Here is a 23,368-nt window from a genome sequence, read left to right as displayed (position 1 = left end):
TTTGCCTGCAGCATTATCGGTGCTCTCTTCCAAAAGGCTGATTGATAAAACGATTTTTATTTGGGATGGCTCTATGGCCTGTTATTACAACGTAATCTTGGTTGTAACGACATTGTCGCCGTTATTCCGGCAGCATTACACATGTATGTTAAGGATCTGTGCTCCTTTTGCAAACGCCTTTAGTGTGAGCAGGCTTGCTTTGGTGCGTTTTCTCGGATGGATCGAGTCCTGGAGGCGGTGTAGGTCCGGTGATCTGTGTAGAAATCGCACCTCCTATGTGGCAGGACAGTCTTGTCATTGGTGCGTGTTAGTGACCTGGTCCGTTGTACAAGCTTTGCCAAACAGCTGTTCTGATTTTGGATGGGTGGATTTCATGGTATCTATAGTAGCTCCGCCTTGCCAGCAGATCGTCGGTTAGTGCAAATGCCTGCCGCGACTTCATGAGGAGCACATGGGCGGCTCGCAAGAGAATGAACGTTAGGAGTCTTCCATGACATCGCCGACATCGGTTGGGTGTTTTCCTACCAATAACACGATTTAGAGAAATTGTGAAGAGGATGTGAAAAAGGGCGGCGAGAGTGTGAGATTAGAGATCTGCGTAAAACACAGGGATTACTCGATAAATCAGCGCTCCGACTAATTTACTTGCTGGCAGGTACAAAGAACTGAAAGTATAGTTATCCGACGCTAATCGTTGCCTTCCGAAAAGGCACCCCAGCTCCCCCCTCCCCCTTGCATATAAGAGTATCAGTGTGTGTACGTTCGGCAAGCTGCCGGCATACACTACAACCATGGCGGCATCGCCGATATCAGTTCGCTCCTCCATACGGGCTGCGATCGCCAGCAATGTATCCCTGGAGGGTCAGGCCGGAGCGCAGACATAAAAAGTCCCGTGGATTGTGGTTAATCGGCCTTGTTTTATGGCAGTCGCCAAACTGAGTGACCGGGGCAGCGTCCTGTGATTTATGGCCTCCTTGTGTGCTCTCTTTATCTCGAAACACGTATACAATGTCCCGGCAGACGGCGCTCCCGACATTGATTCCGAGATCCGACAAGCACCGGAACATTCTCCGCGGCAGAACTTAAAATTCCACATGCGACCCGAGGGAAAGAGATGAAGAAAAAAGGGAGAAAAAAGATGACAAGAAAATTAAAAAGTGAAAAACAAAAAAGGAGCTATTAACATTTTACTGCGAGTTTCTCTTGCGCCAACATCTCGCTACTGCTTGCTGGCGACTGCGCATCTGTCGACCGTTGTGTAAATCAGCCCTCGCGCGGAAGCATCAAGATTACGCGGTGGGTCTGCGCTGAGAAGACGGTTTCAGCGGCGTTGTTTCTACCTGTGTGTCCAACGGTCGCGCAAGTTTGTAACTGTAGTACGCTATTCGACTTTTCCTTCCAATCGCGGTCCTTTCCACGCCGGAGCGGCGCGTCGCAGTTGCAACTGTCGCATCTGTTATGTGACGCGCTCCCTACGTGGGCGCGATTAAATGGGATCGTACTGCGGTCTACTGCACGCGCAAACGATAAGCATCAACAGCAGTCGTCCTTCGGTCAAATCGCTGAGCGTGTCGGCAAGATAACCTGGTTTTGTTGGCATGAATGTTAATACACGTCGTAATGCAGGTATGGTATGTTAACAGATGGCAAGTGTTGTATTCGAAGAACCGCCAAGAAATGGTTCACGTTCACTAAGATGAAGCGAGAGATAGGTATATCGTCATCATCATCTAGTCAAGCCACGTCTGTTTGTTTGTTTGTTTGTTTGTTTATGGGGTTTAACGTCCCAAAGCGACTAAGGCTATGAGAGACGCCGTGCTATGAGAGACGCCGTAGTGGAGGGCTCCGTAAATTTCGACCACCTGGGGTTCTTTAACGTGCACTGATATCGCACAGTGCACGGGCCTCTAGAATTTCTCCTCCAAAGAAATTCTAGCCGCCGCGGCCGGGATCGAACCCGCGTCTTTTGGGTCAGCAGCCGAGCACCATAGCCACTGAGCCACCGCGGCGGCTCAAGCTACGTCTGTTGTAGGGCAGAAAAGCTCTCCCATTGATCCCGGTAACCTTCTGTCCTGAGCCAGCTGCGGCCACGCAAACTTCCAAATCTCACCCACCAATCTGACACCCTGCCGCCTCCTTCTAAGCTTACGTTCGCTCAGAATATATTCCGTTTCCGTAACGAACCATCGGTTACCTGCTCTGCGCAATGCGTGCCCTGCGTATGCACATTTGCGGTTCTTGATTTCAGCTAGGATATCCTTCACCGCGTATATCGCCAACAGAAGTGCAGGTATACCGCCAAACAAGGATGCTGACTTCTCAAATCATGACAACAGGCCATAAACCATTTCAATAAGTGGTATACGGTTTTATCGTAGTTAAGCCGAGTAGACGTGAGAAAGCATGTGTTTAGCCTGGCTGGCTCATGGTTTCGCTTTGCTGGGTCGTCGGCACGTCTGGCGCCGATATTACACTCAGGTTAAGCTCTGATCGAGGTTAATCTCATCTGACCTGATGTGCCGCAGATGGAAGTGGATGAAGACGACGACGTGTAATGCACAGCGCAAGAGTGTGTTGCAGTTTAACACGAGGCGTAATCGGCTGCGGCGACAGCCTAGTGCTCTCAATAAAGGAAAAGAAAAGCATAGTACTCTCGTGCAGTGGCCAGCGAAGCTGATCTACTCGCGCCACCGTGGGTAACCCAGTCGCCGCAGAGTTCTGTACTGCACCGACGATGTAGGTATCGAAATTGCAAGGGATTAACACCTCGCAGAATATCAAGCTTGCGGTTGTGCCATTTCCTCTCGATGGACATGACGGGGCGTGCTATGGCGCGAAAAGTGCCCTTCAAGAATACTGTAAATTCCCATTTTGGTGTACATGTCCGAATTCCATAACGCATTAGGCTAACCTATAAACATATTTACCCCTTTAGCCTTTTTTTAAACCTATCTGCTCCAATGTTGACGTCACTGGTGACGAAACCAGATTGCTAACAACTTTTTCTTATTTACCGTGTAGTGGCAGTATGTTTTTTCTAGGCTTTTACTCGAGCTAGCCGGTAGCAAGCAGAGAGCAATGAGACATATCTATCAGTGTACAAAACATATGGATCACCTCTACTAATTTAATTAAAGCGACTTCCGTATTGTGTGAAAGTATAAACCTGAGGCGACAGTTTATCCGATCGTTTATCCGATTCGACTTCCGATTCGACGATTCGACTGGCAGTCACCACATGTGACATCATTACTGACAGCCAAACAAGCAATGTCAGTCGCCAGTCCTCGTATTAAAGGCGGGGCTGGAAGATGGCAGAGAGGCAAAATAATAAATCGTGGAAAGAAGAGCTGAAGAAATACGACCCCTGGCGCCTTCGCCAGACACTTTAGAGGAAAGTCTAAAACGATCGCTTATCGAGGAGCAAACGGTGCAGTTTGGAGTTTGCGTATCTAAAACCATAACCAGCGCCAAAACAGGTTCTGCAGTCGCGACGCTTCCTGGAAATCAAATGTTTCGCTACCTGTACGGCGGGGAACGTAAGTACATCGGCTCGGTGGGAAAGAAACGGAGCGCTATCGTAGATCTTCGACACTTATGGGGAAGTCTGGCGACTGCACGCCGTTTTGACCAAGCTTTAGTAACCGCATGATGTGATACGGCTTGCTCCAGTAAAAGCAGGTAAATTCGAAACCCGACCATGTGGCGTTTCATAATGAGCACCGAAGTAGTGCACTGCACGGGCTCGGCCCGGCCCGGCCCGCGGGCCGGGCTGGGCCGGGACATGATCTGTTTTGCCGGGCCTGGGCCGGGCCCGGGCCTGAAGTTGCGGGCCCGGGCCGGGCTCGGGCTTAAAGCTGCGGACCCGAGCCAGGCTTGGGTCCGTACAGAAACGTCTGGTGCCCGACTATTCATTCACTATTATTGCAGAGTGAAGTACACAACTGCGGCATTGCAGCAACGACACGGATGAGCTATGGGTTATAGTACGCGCTGAGAAAAAAAACTAAGCTTTATTCATTGACTTATTTATTAAGGCGGAAGCCTTTAATGCCTCATCGTTGTAAGCAGGAGTTGTCGACAGAAAATGTCACGCTTTTCAATTGGTCGAAATGCTCGTGACGTCACAGTGCGCGAATTTCAAATGGGGCCAATTGCACTTTGGCTAGTAACCATGCAACCAATCAAAGGGATCGTATAGTGATGCTCCAACTAAGTGGGACTGAGTTTAGTTAATTGCTTAATTAAACAATTAGCCTAATTAAGATAGAGGAGAATGAAGAGGTCAGAAGACAGAGGAAAAGAAAAGAAAGACGAGCGCCGCAGCGACAACAGCGTCCGCGGAAGGAGACGCTGCTGAAAAAACAGATAAGTACGAAGCCGCGTTCGCTCCACCACCACGCACTTCCCCACTCAGTTCGACGTTGCTCGTTTCATATACGTTGTGTCGAACATCCTAGACAGTTCCAACATTTGACAGGTGAATGACAGAACACGATGGATAGAAATACAATGATATAAATATGAAATAGCCTAATTAACCTTTCTAGTTAGACCGCATAAATCAATAAAACCGAGAACGAAATTGGTCGAGTTGGGGAATCGAACCAGGGTCTCCGGAGTGCGATACGAGCACGCTAGCCACTCCGTAATGCCAGCTGAATGGTTTGGAATGAACAAAGGCGCGTCTAGCTAATACGGCGTCTTCGTTCACTCCCATCTTCCCCCTTTCCCTTACGGCGAGGTGCAGGTGTCCACCCAGATATGCGAGAGAGATACATTTCCTTTCCTCAAAAAATAAATTTACCGTCCAGCAAGGCGTACAGCCGAATTGGCGCTGGCGTTCTGTGGACTCCCTGGCAGCGTTGCAAGACGCTGTCGCATTCCACTCTTACAGGCGAAGCTTAACAAGTTAACGACACATCAGTAACACACGCAGACAGCCAATGGACGCGTCATTCGCTGGTAGCACTTGAATCATCATTCACAACCACATTCGTGGCAGAATGCTGTACTCAGGCTTTCGCCTTGCACCACTTTAGTCTCCAAAGTGACTCCTAATTTTTTTCCTTCTTTCCACGCCGCGGTGGCTTAGTGTGATTACTTAGCCGGGGAACCAGGGTTTGCTCCTAGCCTTGGCGGCCGCATTTCTATTTAGGCGGCAAGCATGACAGCCATGTACTTTGTAGTATCATTGCTCATTGAAGAAACCCAGGTGGTTGAAATGATCCGGAGCCCTCTGCTTCGCTGTCTTTCACAGCCTGAGTCCCCTTGGGTTCTTAAGCCCCAAAAACATAGCTATTATTTTATAGCTATATTTTTCTCATGTGAGAAAATTCACAAACTAAAGCGCGTTTGGTTTTCTTTTTGATCAGCTGACCGGAACGTTTCGTAAATGAAATAGCCACAAAAGCTCGCGAGAGTTTGTAAATCTCATCTCATAACCGCGTCTATCCCTCTTCGTTTCTTCAGCCTGGTTGTCATGACAAGTGTTTTGTCCTGTAAGTTATCACGTGGTTCGCGCGTTATCTTCTGCTCCACCAGTAAGAGTAAAAATTTAACCGGTCTTAACAGTCGTCGCCGTAGCTCAGAGGTAGAGCACCGGACGCGTAATTCGGAGGTCGTGGGTTCGGATCCCACCGGCGGCATGTGGTTGTTTTTTCTTCTGCTTTTCAAATCAATTAGCTTTAAGCGATGACATATTCAGTAATATTCTAAACTGATCAACACCACAAAATAAATAAATTAATTAAAAAAAAATCCCCTGGCCCCTTGGTTTCTGTGGCTGTTGGCTTCTGTCATATTTACAACGAGCCCCTCATTCCCCTTCCTTGTTTGCTTAATTGCTAAGCGAGGGCCTCGATTCTGGCAGCCTTGATGCCATAGGAGGCATAAGAGGGTTCTCACACAGTTTCCACCCTCTCCGTTCGATGACGTTCTACGTCACACCCGCGGTAACTCAGGACGTTCTACGTCCGCCGCTTATGGGCGTGGGTGGCGCTGATGAACACTCTCAAGGTTAGGTTACTTGTAAACATAAATACCCCCGAAAGCAGAAGGTTTGACAGCCGTCGCCGTAGCTCAGAGGTAGAGCACCGGACGCGTAATTCGGAGGTCGTGGGTTCGGATCCCACCGGCGGCATGTGGTTGTTTTTTCTTCTGCTTTTCTAATAAATTAGCTTTAAGCGATGACATATTCAGTAATATTCTAAAGTGATCAACACCACAAAATAAATAAATTAATTTAAAAAAATCCCCTGTGCCCCTTGGTTTCTGTGGCTGTTGGCTTCTGTCATATTTACAACGAGCCCCTCATTCCCCTTCCTTGTTTGCTTAATTGGTCATTCATCGTTCGTAATCCCAAAACATACCTATACAGAAATGTTTAAGATGCTTATAGTCTTCAAACACCGTGAAATACTCAAGCCTTTTAGCTTTTCGTTTCCGCTGAAAGGAGTTCGGATATGAGTTCAACCTGTGAGATCGCGTTCACTAAAAAAATGTCATGCCACTGCTTGCTAGGCAGCTTTAATGTTTTTACTTCGCGGGCGGCAAAATATAACTGATTAAAATCATGGGGGAGTGCAAAGTAGTCTATTACGCGCGTATGCAGCCCTTTTTGTTTGGCTCTCAGAACTTCCGAGTTTATCATTGAATACGTACACGAGATCACTGACCAAAAGACAGGCCTGGCGAGCACTACCCTTAAACACTTCCTTCTGGGTTAAAAAGAACCAACTTTCTGCAAGCCAAACTGTGGTTTCAAAGCCTTTGTCGGCCAGTTTCTTATCGGTCTAGTAGCAGTCTACTTGCTCAGAGTGAGCAGTATAGCTCAAGCGTTACTGTGAAATGGGCCGGGCCGGGCCCGGGCTGGGCTTCACTCCAGGATTCACGGGCCGGGCCGGGCTCGCTAGAGCGATAATTTAGCGGGCCTGGGCCGGGCCCGGGCTTGAAGCCGCGGGCCTGGGCCGGGCTCGGGCTTCAGGTCTCGGGCCCGGGCCGGGCTTGGGCCTCAGATTGAGGCCCGTGCAGTGCTCTACACCGAAGTATCAGTACACGAGTGCTTTTTTTTTCCCACTCCCATTCAAATGCGGTCGCCGTGGCCAGAATAAATCCGTGAACACGTACTCATCATTAATAGTGACGCAGTCTCTAAGTTACCGCGGTGAAATTCATTTCAGGGCTGTGCTAGTTAGACGGAATGAAAGTATTCTCCCTCTAACTTCAGCAGCTACTGAATAAGAAACAAATAATTATTCCAGGCGTTCATCGATCAAACAAAAGACACAAGGGCAAAACGTACCATTGTAATTGCTGCTGCTATGCAGATGTTCATCGTAAAGTTGCACTTACACTAAAGAGTGTACATGTTGGCGTGTGATGTGCCAGTGCTTCCAGTAGCAAAAGTCTACGCCCTTCAATATAGTCTGCAAGCGACTTCAACTGCGTCTATCCTTGCCATCTGGCGCGATGGAGCACGGGCTCCTCCCCTTTCCTTCCTTTCCCGGTCCTCCGCATTTACCTCGCCTACTTTTTTCAACCGGCAATGTATGACGCACCGTTATGGCGACCCGACGAGATAGGGCGCGAGATTCCTCACACCCTTCCGCGCACACCCTTCCGCACAACCGATTTCTCACACCCTTCCGCGAGATCATCGTCGCCTCAGTTTAGGGCGCTCCGGCGTATGACGCTCAGCTTCCGGTGCTTCACTTTCCGCATTGTTATTGCGGAACTTTATATGCGTATTAGTTTTCCAAACATTTATAGAGCATCACTTTACACACAGACGCTTCCACGGAACGACCGGAACATAATACACCTTGAACACAACGCTTCCTACAGCCCTTTTCATGTAATTGCGTGTGTTGCGGCACGGCCGTACTGGACGCGGCAGCTGGGGTGACACCGTGACAAGCCGTGCCGCCGCGGCGGTCCGTCTGGACAAGGTTATAAGGCAGTGGACTTTCTTTGTTTTTTTTTTTTTTAAGCAATGAAGGGCGTTACCGGTGCGTTCTGCGTTGTAAGTGCCGTCACCTGTTTGGTAGCAGTACAAATCCAAGTGGCAATTCGGTTTATGCAGCATCGCGCATCGTTTGCTCCGCGTCTCCGGCTAACATAGGCGTAACTACCCCTTGATGTTTGGCCTCTGAATGACGCCGACTCGCAGGTGCCTCGCAGACTGTCGCTAGTGTGACAAATGGCCGAGAGCGTCGTTTCAGACCCGGCTAACACTCGCACCGCGCTGTTGCGAGGAGACGAGACGAGGCCGCTCTGCTGCGGCCGCAGCGGCGGCCGCGAGTCCGGCCACTGGCCACAGCTGACTGAGACGCTGACCCTCCCCGCTCGCGGCATTCCGCGTCGTTCGCTAGGGAGGAAGAAGAGAGAAAAAAAAAAGGAGGAAGAGTCGTATATCTGGCGCAATTGAAACTACATTTAGTGCCAATCATTGTTCCCTTACGCCGGCGGGGGAGTGTTCGTGTGCTGGTGTGATTTGTGTCCTCGCAAAGATTTATTTATACCCCATAGATGTCCGGCGCTGTCAGACGCGGCGTCGTGGGGGCGAACCGCCGGGACAGGATTCGCGTGTTCGTGGTTTTTTCTTTCTTTCATATCTCGCTTGGCCCCCCTCTTCCGTCCTCTTTTCTTCCCTGTCGTGGTCGCGGCGAGTTTTCCTGAGCTGTCCCCCCCCCCCCCCTTTCCTCCCTTCCACTGCCTCCTTCCGTTTCTGACCGTGCAACTCCGTCGTGACGCCGCGGTTCTCCGTGCGTGGCCGGTCGTCCGACCGGACGGCCGGCAGGAGGCATGCCAGCATGGGCTAGCTGCAGCGCGGCGTCCCTGACGGGAGGTGAGATACGCAGGGATTCCGTAGTTTGTGCGACACCGTGTTTCCTATAACCACGACAGTTAAAGCGCGGCACGCGGAAGGAGGCCATGCAAAAGCGTCACGCCACGACTGCTGATTATGATTTTTCGTACGCACCAGAAGCTGTTGTCTTTTTTTTTGTGACTTCTTCAAGTATAGCTAGTTTGGAATGATTGTTTTATAGCACTGCATATATAGTCGTGAAAAATGATCACAACAAGAAAGCTGTCACAGGACGAAGACAAAATAGAAGATGAAACTGGAGAAGCGATGCCAAACGTGCGCATGGATCTTTCAGACGCACGGCACGATGAATAACGATGGGGACCTGCGTGCAGAGCTTTTGGTTCAAAAATAAACAGCGATAAGGCGCACGTTCACCGGCTTGGATTGAATACACTGTTCTTCAGTTCAGTACGACCCAGTCAAACTTCTTTACAGCGTTTTCAGTCTGTCACGCTATCGGCGGAGCTGGAAACATTCAGCTCTACTTCAATATCCTCAGTAAAGCTGAATGAACTTCTGGTTGTCGATTAGTCTCATGGTTCAATCAAGGTCACCTATTTCGCCTCACGAGGATCATCTGTCTGGCGTCTGCGGAGCTTCCCGCGGTTTGGGCGCACAGACGCTTCTTAGAGGGAATATCTTATATGCCTTAACAGAAATAAGAAGACGAAAACATTAAACAGGAAAAAATAGTGCAAACTCATCGCGCCATGCACAGCTGAAGGGCTTCAAGCATTCCGCAGGCAGTTCATTCTCACTCTATTATAGTTTATGGCCGGTTAAAGCCTACAACACTGAGGCCTCGGCGAGAGGGCAACTATGATGGAATTGATACACGTCCGTTTACCTGCGTTAAACTTTTCAAAAAGCAACACTCTGACAAGACAAATCTTATTTGTTTTTTTTTTTTTTCAGGATATATAAATGTTGTGTGGAGGTTGTGCAGCGCTATTATGGTATTAGAACTACTTTGGCTGTGTTCTTGCTTTCATAGAATCATTTGAATGGCATGCAGACCTCGAAGTGCGGCAGTGAAATAGCATCCCCGCAAAGAAATTTACCACCTAGCACGCAAAAGCTACAGTAATTCAGACTAGGCGCCTAAGCCGTTGTCAATGCATCGATATACAAACGCAAGAAAACGCCGCAAAGGAAAGTTTAAACGGCGCTTCAGCTTTTACGGTCACGTAAGTGTCTACCGATAGGCGTGCTGCACAGACTACAAGCGATGGAGCCAATCTCAGAGACAGTTTGCTCTATGGTTAAAGCAAACATTTTTTTTTTTTCGCTCGCTGATTGTGCCCTCGGCGGCAGCCCCTGGACGCGCGCGCGACAAGCCAATTCGCGCCGGCAGCGCTGTCCTAATCACGCCGCACGCGACGGCGGAAGCACGGGCGACCGATCCCACCCACCATTCCGGCGAGTGCATGTCACGACAGCGGGCGGGCCATGTCTGCGCGGGCTGCCAGATCTATCAGAGGGGCACGAAATCCCCAACCACACTGGGCCGCGTCGGGGTTTATAGCCGCCGTGAAAACGGCGCAGGACGGGCGAAGGTATAGGAGCTATAGAGACGCGTAAAACGTACACAGCCCCTGCGAAGTGACACGGCGCCACGAAATTAAGCGGAGAGTCACGCGGAATATATGGCCGTTCAATTTGTAGAGCAGCTGCTGAGCAGCGACCGCGAACGGCGGCAACCATTTGGCGGGTGTGCATTAGGCTAACGATTTGTGCGCAGCCCCTAATGTCCCCGCACTCAAAGTACACGTGTCCGGGGAAGACCATTCGGGACGATTCCACGGCACGTACCCCGCCGCTTGACCACGCGCTGAGCCGCCGCCACCGCCGCGTACGCGCCGCTATCGGAGGCGCGCCGTTATTTTGTGCCGTTTGAGTAGAGCACCGATTTGTTAGGCGTACCCTTAACTGACACCGTCGGAGCTCCTTTTTGCCGTGTTTAGAAACGCCAACAGAGGCTACGGTCACTAAAATGATGCAACGAACAGAGACAAACAGAGCGCGTTTCTTCCCCGTTCACTCGCCAGTCGACGAGCTCGTTTCGCACGCTGTAACACCGTGTAGCACCGGCTCAAGCAGTGAGAAGACTTGCTGTTAAACCCCGCCGAAATGTGATTGCTTGGTTTGGTTTGGTTTTTATTTATTTATTTATTTATTTATTTATATTTATTATTGATACCCTCAGGGCCAAAGGCATTTCAGAGGGGAGTGGTTACAAATAATAGAAAGAGAACAAAAACAAAAATTCAACATACAAGCGTCATGTTCCTGGTTATACAATTCAGTAAAAGAAGTAAGCATAATATGTAAGTGCAAGGTAAGAGAACAAACAAAGGAAACAAAAGTAAACAAAGGAAATGGACAATGATAAGTACATTTGTTGTGAGCCTTAGTATACAATGTTCGCTAAATTGTTACGGAAGCGCAGTATGTCTTGGATGCAGGCTGTCGATCCGGGAAGGTGGTTCCACTCTGCTGATGTACGGGGAATGAACGACTGAGAACAAGCTTTTGTTTCGTGCGACGTTATACCGACCTTGTGAACGTGATCTAGCCGTGGAGAGATGAAAGACGGATGACATATCAATTCATCGCGTATATTGGGGCAGTTGTAAAAAAATTTATGAAATAAGCATAACCCTGAAAATTTTCGACGGGAGGCTAAGGGTGGGAGATTGAGCGTATTTTTCATGGAGGTGACACTTGCAGTACGATTGAAGTTAAGTAGGATGAAACGGGCGGCGTTATTTTGTAGAAGCTCGAGTGCATTAATTGAATTTGCGTAGCTGGGGTCCCAAATTGCAGATGCGTATTCTAGTTTACTACGGACAAGGGTTTTATATAACATGAGTTTTAGGCAGGTAGGGGAATTGGAGAAATTCCGGCGTAGGTAGCCTAGCATGCTGTTAGCGTTGTTAATTATGGCGTTAATATGGTTTAACGTCCCAAAGCAACTCAGGCTATGAGAGACGCCGTAGTGAAGGGCTCCGGAAATCTCGACCACCTGAGGTTCTTTAACGTGCAGTGATATCGCACAGTACACGGGCCTCTAGAATTTCGCCTTCATCGAAATTCAGCCGCCGCGGCCGGGATCGAACCCGCGTCTTTCGGGACAGCAGCCGAGCGCCGTAACCATTGAGCCACCACGGCGGGGTTGTGATTGCTTCGGTTTGGTTTATGGTGCCTAACGTCCCAAAGCGACTGAGGCTATAACAGACGCCGTAGTGGAGGGCTTCGGATAACTTCGATCACCTGGGGTTCTTTAACGTATACGAGGTCTGTTAGAAAAGTATCCGACTTTATTTTTTTTCACGAACACCTGATGGATTTGAAACAAGCACGCTTGCACCAGCCTACCTTGAACCTTCGTGCGCATGCACAAATTTTTTCTCGCCTGCCGATAGCGTCAGTCACTGGCACGCAGCGTTTGAGTGAGGCAGTGCGCAGTGCTCTCGTCGGTTTTTTATTGCAAGGACAATGGCGGAGCGACAGGAGCAGCGCTACTGCATCAAATTTTGCCAGAAACTTGGCGACAGCCAAGTGGAAACCATTCGGAATATTCAGACTGCTTTCGGTGACAATGCTATGGTCAGCACACAGATTAAGCAGTGGTACAATTGGTTTAAAGACGGCCCCACATCAGTGCAGAGAGAGCCACGCTCCGGTCGACCATCAACATGCCGAAATGATTAGGTCATTGCCGAAGTGAACGCTGTGGTGATGCGGGACCATCGTGTGACTATCCGAGAAATTGTGGAAGAGGTGGAAATCACCAATTTTTCTCAACATTCCATTATCACCGAAAATTTGGCCATGGAGAAAGATGCGGCGAAATTCGCGCCGAAGCTGCTCACTGTGGAGCAAAAGCAGCTTCGTGTTGAAGTCTCACAGGATATGCTAGATTTCACAAATAGTGACCCCGACTTCATCAACACCATAATCGCTGGTGACGAGTCTTGGGTGTACAGGTACGACCCGGAAACCAAATCCCAGTCGTCACAATGGCAGCATTCCACGTCACCAAGACCAAAGAAGGCCCGCCAAGTGCGCAACAATGTCAGAGTGATGCTGACTGCTTTCTTTGACTCCCTCTGTGTGGCACACCACGCGTACGCACCACACAAAGTAAACATTGACTAAAAGAATACTACAGGGATGTCCTCCCTCACCTGCGTGGTGCTGTGCGGCGCAAGAGGCCGAAGTTGAGGTCAACAGGAAATTGGCGCATCCATCATGACAATGTTCCTGCACATTCCTCGCACTAAATTACACTTTTTTCGCGAAAAACCAGACTGCTGTAGTTTCACAGACTCCTTACTCTCCTGATATGGCCTCCTGTGACTTCTGGCTGTTTCCCAAAATCAAGAGGCCATTGAAAAAAGCGCGATTTCAGACAAGAGAGGACATTATGGCTGCAACGACAGCTGAGCTAAACTCCATTCCGAAAGGGGCCTTTTCGGAATACTTCCAACAATGGCAGCACCACTGGGAGAATTATGTGGAGTCCCAAGGAGACTACTTTGAAGGTGATTAGGTTTCGAACGCTCCAGTTATGCCAGTTTTTTTTCTTCGGCAAAAGGTCGGATACTTTTAACAGACCTCGTACACTGACATCGCACACTATACTGGACGCTAGCATTTCGCAATGCGACCGCCGTGGCCGGGTGCCGACATGCGAGTGATTTAGGTCATTATGGGAGAAAGCAACCACTTTTTTAGGCAAGCAGCGACAATACACCTGGAACCGTGAGGACATTACAGGACGTATTCGGGGAAGAGGGGGAGGGGATGGCAAAATTTTCGCTTTCAGGTACGAGGAGAAATCTGTTTTGTCGCCCACGAGTTTTTTTTAAGTACACAGAAAATTCATACACGTTTATTTTTTACTTAAGTTCGCCGATTTCAAAATGCAGCCGCCACGCCCGCGAACTCTCCCCGTCATCTGGCGCTAAGCAGAAGAACGTGCGACGGGCACCGAGCTGAGTTTTTCGCTGAAACACCCGCATCTGTCGCTCAGTGTGGCTATACGACATTCGACTGCTAACAGAGAGTTCGCTGGTTTGATCGCGACCACGGCAGTCGCATTACGATGGAGGCGAAACGCGAAAACGCACGTGCAGTTGCATTTGATTAAAGTTGAAGAAAGGTGGTCGAAATTAATCCGGAGCCTTCCCACCACACGGTGCTCCTCACAGCCCATAGCGTTGCTTTGCCACGTAAAAATCCATTAAATATTTTCCATACTGATGAAAAGAGAAATGCCTTACCGTCGCCACATCGTACTTCATGATGCACTTTGTCAGTGGCGGCTGAATATACACGTAGCAAACGGTGGCAAGCACTCAGAAAGACATTTGCCGAGCAACTTCCCTTTTTTTTAATGACCAAAACGACTATATTTACAACTATTTAAATTTACCCTTCCTGGCATATCTAATGGTGGTGTAGTGGTTTTCGATAAAATAGTGAGTGGTTCAAAATATGCAGAGCTCAGTGATATTTTCATCCTCGATTCGTCCTGATCGCTTATCGGATAAAGGACCGGCGCCGTGCCGGGCCATACACTGCTGCTTGCATGATATAGAAGGCGGAATCTTATAGCCGGACTCGGTCTGATAGTATAAGCATCTGTAGTGACAGTTCTCATATTTCGTTTCCAAAGTGTCAGTTTCTCTCAAGTGCAGTTTTCATTCGCGTTTCATTAATACTTTTCCAATGACCGCGAACACCTGAACAGCGTGAACGGCGCACCGATAGGTTTGCTTCTGCGGAGAACGAAAAACGTCCTTTCTTAACTGTGAAGTTTGCCACGCTCTGCGTGTTTACTGCGTCTGTGTTCGCGGTAAACGCGCACAGCGTGGCAAACTTTACTCCTTCCAACCATGGTTGTCTCACGAACGCTTGCTGTCAGTGTGAAATTTCAGTTAAGCCACGGATTCCTATATTAACCCTATACACATGCGCGCACATAGCAGCGCATTCAATCTTCATACGCAAGGTTAGGACACCAATGTCCACATTTCAGGATCCACCATGCCAGGTCTTTGCACCAAACCGGCAGAAATGCTTTCTGGCCTCTTACGTCACGAAACAGAGCCTCATCTCTCCTTATAGCCTTGAAATCAATGGAGGTGACTGCAGTTGCGGTACTCCCTGCAGCAGCCTACCGGCTCCAAAGTCTGCCCGCACCAATCGGGTTAGCACGTTTTCCTTCTTCATGCTCTATTGCAGCCTCAAGGCTGTACTCAGCTCGTTCGGTTTTAAATTTAGTTTCCGGTTGACCTGGCTTTTTTATACGGCTGGCCGTCAACCTCCTCCTCAAAGAAACATAGGCCCTCACGTAACTGCCTTCACATTTCGTTGGCTGCCGCATTTACAGTAATGAGGCACCGTCTCGATACTCCATGCTGAAAGCTGCAGGCATACAGGAATTTTCCGGAACCACGGGTTCATTACATGCTACAAAAACTGTTGCAGCGGTCAACTCTGCATTCTCAAACCGCACCGCAACCTCGTCTCTCCTCGTTAGCTCGAAACCTGCTACAAAAACCGTTGCCGCTTCCGGAACTTCCTCAAGCTCTAATGTGGCCTCAGGGTTGTCTAGCAATAATTCTAGCGCATTTTTCCACTCTGTTAGAACGCAGCTCTCTCGTTTTCTTCGTGTACATGCTCTCTTTCTGGCTGCTTTGGCAGCAAGTGCGTCTCGGGTGTTAGCGTATACACCTTCAACCAAATCTGCCGTCACTGCGTACAGTGCCAGAACCGGCTGGTCGACTGTTTCATCTTTCCCGGCTAGCTCTCTATCCATTGCTAAGAATGTTGCAGCTCTCAGATCCGCCTTCACTTCTTCCACGAGCGCTACTGCGGTCTCAGAGGTATCTGCAACTTTTCCTGGGTAGTGCTAAACTCTTGTTCCAAAGGCACACTCTCGTGTTCCTCCTGGGTCCGCTCTAGTTCTGCCTGCTTTGGAAGCAGTGAACTTACCTATTAAGCTGTTATGCCTTACAAGGGCGGGGACGTAGGGATTCAGAGAAGCGGTTCTGGCGGGACCGAGGGTTGGTTTAGTCAGGTTACTCTACGACCCAGTCACGTTGTACATACTAGTTTTTTTCTTGCTTGTTTCTTTATGTGCTGATAGTGAAGAAACAGTTAACCCTTCCCGAAGTTGTCCTGGAGCAATGTGATCAAGTAACATTGAAACCGCAAGTCTGCGCAGTCAAGACAGGATATCCTCTCAACGGCGACTAGCGCCGTCGAGAGGATATCAACGTAACGTTCGATGTCACTAATTGCGGTGTATTTTGAGATGTGTACTAATACAAGACGAAATGGAGTACCCTCAACCGCCCCCCCCCCCCCCAAAAAAAAAAAAAAACTATGAAGCGCTCACTGCAACGTTAATGAGATACAGGGAAATCAAGGCCTCCAACAAGATTCCACTTAATGTCGTTAATAATCCTCTCTCCGATCGCTGACTAATCCATTTTCATTCGTGAATTATGCGAACTGACCCTGCGTTTAAAACGCAAGAAAAGACATCTGGTGAACATGTCACACACTGGACATTTAGTTCCTAAGGCGCCTTCCCCACTGAAATGCGTATGCGAATGCGTTTTGAGACTTTATTCATCTATACATTATTTCCTGCGGATGAGGGCCGGGCTGAGTTTGGTCTCAGTAAACTAATTTCCACACATGTCACCTTTTATTACCCCTTCCCGCCGCTAACTGAAGCGCACTCTTTTTGCCTCCGCTCACGCAGCTTGCGTAGCACATAAATTGTTCCGTTGGCGGCCCCATTGACGCAAGTCCATTCATGGTCAGCAAGAAAACGCGCTCCGGCCTCCATTAATCTTGGTGTAATGTCCGCAGTATTTGCGCACGCCGTTCTCAAGCGTGTCAGAGCCATGCGCGAACATGGGCACGTCTTTTGCATGCCATATTTCCTAATCGCCCGTTTTGCCCCACACGGGTGACAGCGGCTGTTTGAACCTCGCCGCGCGACCATTGCGCCACGCTTTTGTAATGGGCCCACGTGCCTCTCAAACGGCTCGCGCCCGTTTTCATTTCCTGGCGTTGCTGACTGCGTTTATTTCTTCATTTCTCCCTTTCTTTACCTGCAGCGCGGACAGCGTGCCTGTGTGGTCCCGCTGGCGACGCGCACGCATGCGCGCGGTTTTATGGTCCGGACAGGTGCTTCGGACGCATAAAAGCAAAGCCGCGGCTAGCGTAGCGTGTCGGGTTTCCATTGAGCGGTCGCCACCGGTGGCTCGCTAAAACCAGCCCCTATCTTATCGCCATCGGCATCGCGAGAGAAGCGGGCGACCACCGGAGACACGTCACGGCGCAGGGAGCAGCCATTGTGCCCCGTAGCGGCCCATCAAGCGCGTATGGGCCAGATGGCGCGCTCCCTTCCGCCGTCATCCACTCGCGGACGAGTAATATTCGCCAAAGTTGGCGCCGAAGTCGCGTCCGGGGCTCCCGCCGCGCTCGGCCCCAAGTGGGTCAGGCGCCCGTCATGCGGGCCCGCACGTCGTTAAATGCTTCGCCCTCCTGTAAATCAGCGCGCGCCCATTCTGTATCCTTTCTCTTTGCGCTTTCCGCCGACTTTTGTGCCTTTCTGGCTTTGCTTTCGGATGCCGCTGACCGCTAACCCCGCAGCGCAGACCGCGGAGCGCAATTATTTAACGTGTTACAGCAGTACATATATCTCCCCGCGCTGGCGCACTTATCTCTTGCCGCGCCCACCAACCAGTGCGCCGGCCAGGAACTTATACGGAAGCTGGCGGTGCACTAATCACTCCCCGCGTGCCTGGCAATCGATCACTACCCAGCATGGCTTGCGAGCCGTCCGTATCGATGTGATTTGTGTGCGCCGCCTCCTCGCAGCAGAGGTTGCGTCAGCAGCGATGTCCGCTGCTGTGCCAACAACACTCCCGAGTTGTCTTTTCGTAGTTTTCCTTGTGTCAACAGCGGTGGCTCCGGGCGAAGCCGCGAACGCTCTGGGTAACTTTGGCGTCATTCGATTAAACTGAATGAAAATTGAATTTCTTTAGCGAGTACAGAAATCGCATGGTAACTGCTGGAGCAGCTCCCATGAAAGATTCGCCTTCCGACGAATTGTTACTAGAGCCGAGAAACACGAACGCATAGTGGATCACAATCGGAACTGTTGCAATGAGGTATGAAGCATGCATAGTCAGCCGCATAGATATATTTTGTGATAGCACGACTTTTTTTTTCGCCATCACCATGTGTTCTCACGCGAGCAGACCTAAAAAAGCATGCCCAGTCATCAGCATCCTCTTATCACCTGTACTGGTCGTGCTGGCTGTTGATTGAATGTTGTAACCCGTAAACTTTTGGTGCCTTGCAGCATCACTTTGCTTTGATTTCTTTTATTTTCGTTTCCTGACGATTAACTCGCGTAACTTGACAAGAAGCAGCTTTATAATGAGCGATGGCACGAAAACAAGCCCCTTAGTGATGCAGTAGAATCAACTGAGGCAGATGATGCTGCTGCTGCTGCTGCTGCTGCTGCTGCTTAGGATGATGAAAACAAACAGAACTCTGCTCCACTTAGCTCACTGCCTTGTTAGTTAGAAGTATTTCTAATTAACACGGCGGTGAACTAAGTATTCTAACTTCGGTGAACTAAATGGAGTAGAGTTGTGTTCGTTTTTGATCAACATCAGCTGCAGCATCATCTGTTCAGTTAATTCCGCTGCATGACGAAGCGGCTTGCTTTATGCCATCTTAAACCATGTCGGACTCACAGCAACCATTTTTCCTTCGGTCATATACTATAAGAGTAGGTTGCAAACGAGACAGTAGACATAAAAGCTCGAGGCTACTTTCCAGAAAAGGAGATGAAACTTCAATATAAAGTCATATTGCAAATCGATTATAGCTACTCGCAAATAGCGCATCGCATCAAAGCAGTTTCCCTGTCTAAGCGATGTGGAGGATCTGAATGCAGTGAGCCCCGTGCATAACTACGTCGCGAAAACGTTATGAAAGACACACAATTTTCGCCGCCCGTGTCAAAGAAAGGCTGGCCTGAACACGTGCACTCACCCGTACGCGGCCAAAGCCGGGTCGTAGTAATAGGAAGCTGGCTGCGTGATGCCCCTCCAAGGATCAGCCGCTTCCTTCATTGTGTACGCTGGGTTCTGCAAAACAAAGCAAGAAAGAGTGCTGAACATCCAGAGATCGTCACGGGCATTCACAGTGTACAGCGACGGACAAAAGTTTACGGGATGCCGGTTCGCGGAAGAAAAATTTATTTCTTTGCGTTACCTCGCTACCCAATCAGCTGATATTCTTTCCAGAATGCATGTCCCCTCACGCTTGCAGGCTTTTGCCAGACCGCGCAGAATTTACTTATTTTTCCGCGGACCCGCATTCTGCACGTATGTGCATGCAGACATCCAGAGAAGTGTGGGGGATACGGAAGCTGCGAAAACGCTGGATTTCGTCCCTGCCTGGAGTTGAGGCTTGATACTGAGGGATGCATTCCTATAACATCACGAAATTAAAAATTTCTTTGTGGCCCCCGTGTTCCAGGAACTACTCCAGTGACTGTACAGATTACATGTACAGCTAGCGTGCGTCATGTCCGACATTCTCGGAAAAAAAAAAAATTCGAAAATTGGAAAATTGTAAGATACGGTTCATTTTACCTACAAGAGTACACGTACCGCAAAAATGACCAGGTACTGCTAACGCAGTCGGTACTTTTACAACTGTAATCAAGACCTGTGAAACTGCAAATGCAAAGCAAAAGGGTGGAACTGAAACTATGACACCTTACTGTATGTGTGTGACGCCTTACTTAGCACCCATTTTCAGGAGTACAAGGGTGCGAGTTACCGACCAAGACGCACCATTGAGGGTGCAGTCATTTTTAGGAGTGATATAGGGAACTTTCGAGTGTGCGCACGTGGTCACTTCGGAGAGGATGTTCATCATGAGCCGTTAAACTGTCGTACGTACCTAAGGCAAAAAACAAAAACAAAAAACGAACCATTCAGCATACTGACACTGCTCGCCGTTCATCCGTTTTCAGGACTGGACTTCGAATCATGACTTGTTTCGTATCTTTTATACAGTTTTGAAGCTAAGATGTTCTCGTGCGGTAGTGCTATAAATGCATGCCATGTGACAAAGCGAGACATAGTCGAAGTCTTATTTTATACAAATACTTGCTTTTAACGGTTGACATTGAAGCACTAGCGATGTTTAACGCCTCGCAAGAGCACGATACGCAATGAGACGTACCGCTCTTGTTACTGCATTCGTTTCCGGCGGTTTAATGAGCTTGGTGCAAATAATATGTTATGGAATTGTCCCGCCACTCGACTCTCTCACGGAATGTGTTTCAAGTCACCTCAGTCAGTTCAAAAAAGTGGCAGTGGTTTAGCTCTGGTTAAACCTGGAGGCTTGCGACAGCAACGAGGAGAGAGAGAGAGGCGATGGAGAGCGCGCGGCAGCGGCGGCGGCACCTCTGAGTCACCCGCGCAGCGACGGCGGCGGCGCGCCAGCTGTGCGCCGTGTGACGTCACTGCTCCTCGCGCATGCGCAGTATGGACTTTCGTCAGCTGCCAGAAATGGCTCGGCGACTCGCGTAGTGTTGCTTTCGCAACAAAAAGGGCAGCGCATTTGGAAAAAAAGGAAGCCTAAGAATTATTGTCGGTCTCTTCGCGCCCCTCAAGTATTTTTAATTTCTTGATAAAGTAGCTCACTGTTAAAGTAACTAATTAAATTTCAATAGTTATAAATGCGTGAAACGCTTCAGCGTTAGATTTGTGCGAGAAAACTTTGATGACGTAATTTCGGTAAATGCTGCTTTAGTTTGAGCGTTTCTTTCATGCTGTGAACAAATCAAAATGTCTCTAACGTGAGCACCTGCATTTAAAACTCCGCATATGGTGGCGCACATTGATTAACAGCTGCCATCTAGCGACAAAACTATCGCAGCCACAGTGGGCACCAGGGTGCGCGACCGGTCGAGCAATCTTGGCTACTTGTAGCGTTGCATGCGCTTTGTTCCCTTTTGGGAAAGTTGGACATTTTCAATTTCATATAAGTGGAAATTTGGACTAGCTCGCACTGGCCACACATATTGTGAGAGAAAAGAACAAGGACTGAGAAGAAAAGACGACAAACGCGCTATTACTGTCAACCAAATTTTTTACTTAAGGAGCCCGTGACTGCTTCAATAGATTAAAGGAGTAGGTGCACGCGTAAACTTTTTCACCAGTTTTTTTTACATTCCATTTGAATTCTTTATTAGCGTGATGTTTACAATATCGGTTTAGTGGTTGATGGCGCACATCTTGCAGTCACTGCAAACGCAAAGCCACGTCGGGGACAGCTCTCTGGAGATTAGCTGATTTTGTTCGAGTGCGTCTTTAGGCGTCCAAGTAACACCGCTATCATGTGGTAGTTTTTGTGGTGCCTGGCTGGATTCCTAGGGCAGAATGACGAGGACAAAGAAACGAAATGGACAAGACAAAGCGCTGTAATGGTCCAAGGCACTTTAGAGACGTCAAAAGATGCTTGCTTACAGTAGCAGAAAAATATTCCTTGTCACAGTCAACAAAAACAGTACAATCATCAACAACTGTATACACATTTTGAACGTCAGTATTTTTAAAACAGTTATGCATGAATTTGTCGCATGCTGCTAAAAAGATGTCAGTGAGACATGGTGCTAGGTACGAACCCATGCATATCCCTTCTTTTTGAATGACGGAGGTGTTTTTCCACAGCGCATATGTACTATCAGCGTCAATTGAAACGCGAACAAGCCAATTGAAACGCGAACAGCCCAACTCGCAAGTTATTATACTAGGGAGGCAAAATACATGAGCAGTTGATTTTCCCATCGAAGCCGAAAAGACCGCTCTTCTGAAATGTTAATAGCCCACGCCTGTATTTCACCTCCAGCCTCTAATATGCTTGATTTTTTGTGCTCGCGTTTCAGGTGTTTTGTTCGCATTTCATTTGACGCTGATAGTATACTCGCCGTCAAGAACAAACGGAAGGCGACATTGTCAAAGAATTTTAATTTCTTTAAATCTAAAGCATAATGGTCCTTATTTGTTGGTTCACAGTGCAATTCGCACAGTCACAATTAGGCTGCACATATGTATTCAAGGATGCATGAATTGGAGGGGGGGGGGGGGGGGGGGGGGCAATGATTAAATTTTTTCGTTAACATTGCCTTCCATTTACTTCTGACGGCACCTGTGCGCCTCAGATACATGGAAAGTAACTCAATGAAACGCTACTGCATCATGCCTATTAATGCAATCCCTGACACTTATCAGATTTTCTTTTGGTAGAGAATAATATAGGTCCTTAATATCAACCCAGAAGGCTAGCATACGTCGAGTTTTTGTATTTGGCGGGCTTTGTTTTCAGGTCATCAAAAAGAATTGCAAATGGCAAATTGCTCTAAATATTTCAGCCTGCTGCTTTGCAACACGATCTACGATTTTCGAAATAATACTTCGTTTTCCGAACACCATATTTAAAAAGTTAGCTAATTAATATTAACTAATTAACTGCCTTCAAGGAGGAAAAAAATACCGTAGACTAGGACACCCGGCTCTCAGCATAACTAATGTGGTTTCACTCGCCTAAGACTCTCCGTCTTTTTTTAAAAACTTGTTTACATTTAGCTGGGGCACCTGGTATACATGCTCCTCAATAAAACGTTTAGTTGAAAGTACTATCGCGTGTGTAGTCTTTCTTTCTCAGTTCTAGTCCTTTTGCGCTCACAATGTGTATGGCATATTCCATTCCGCGCACTGCAACTTTGAACTGAATCTTTTCGCGCGTATTCCTCAGCTAAAAACTTAGTCAATATGTATTTAATAAACGGTCACTAAATAACAAAAATCATTCAGGTGAAGGCCTAAAAATACTACTTCTGTTTAATTTTTGCGGAATGAAGTAACATGTCTTCAAACGTTTTGTACATGTTACATGAAACACGCCGTATAATGTAAGTCAGTTACCGTGTGTGACCAAGGCTCGCGCAATCGGCAATTGCGCGAGCAGTCAACAGGTCATCAATTTTTACAGCGCCAGCCACACGCGCTTTGTTTGAAAATAAAACTGCTAGGATATGTTCAGCGTTGTTACATTCACTCAATACAAATCTGATCTAGAGTAAGTCTGTCGTAAGCTGACACTAGACAGATGGCTCAAACATCCCTTACTGACTGTTTTTTTTTTCAGCGACCACTGAAGCTACCAGAGGCGCAGGACCTTAGTCATAGCTCTTTGTTCACGGCTAGGACAGATCTATGTTCTCCTATTTTAGCTAAAACTTCAGTACCAATATATTGCGCTGGGAAGACTACTAGCAGAAAGTTAACTAGCTGCGGCTGATTATTCCCCAGACCCGGACTGCATGACCATGGCGAGGTCTTGTACTACAAAATACTTCATGCTTACATCTAT

General features: G+C 48.4%; 1 protein-coding gene across 1 annotated transcript in view; it reads right to left on the bottom strand.

Annotated features, from left to right (window-relative positions):
* Window positions 1-23,368, bottom strand: part of LOC149350818 (uncharacterized) — a 211,353-nt gene that overhangs the window by 30,526 nt on the left and 157,459 nt on the right. Inside the window, exon 3 of the mRNA XM_089579971.1 lies at window positions 18,971-19,065. Coding sequence (XP_089436097.1) covers window positions 18,971-19,065 — 95 coding nt within the window. The remainder of the gene's footprint in view (window positions 1-18,970; window positions 19,066-23,368) is intronic.

Source organism: Amblyomma mixtum, chromosome 3, assembly GCF_055824585.1.
Source record: "Amblyomma mixtum isolate Tamu chromosome 3, ASM5582458v1, whole genome shotgun sequence".
In the NCBI taxonomy this organism is placed as follows: domain Eukaryota; kingdom Metazoa; phylum Arthropoda; class Arachnida; order Ixodida; family Ixodidae; genus Amblyomma; species Amblyomma mixtum.
This window is presented reverse-complemented; position numbering and strand designations above follow the sequence as displayed.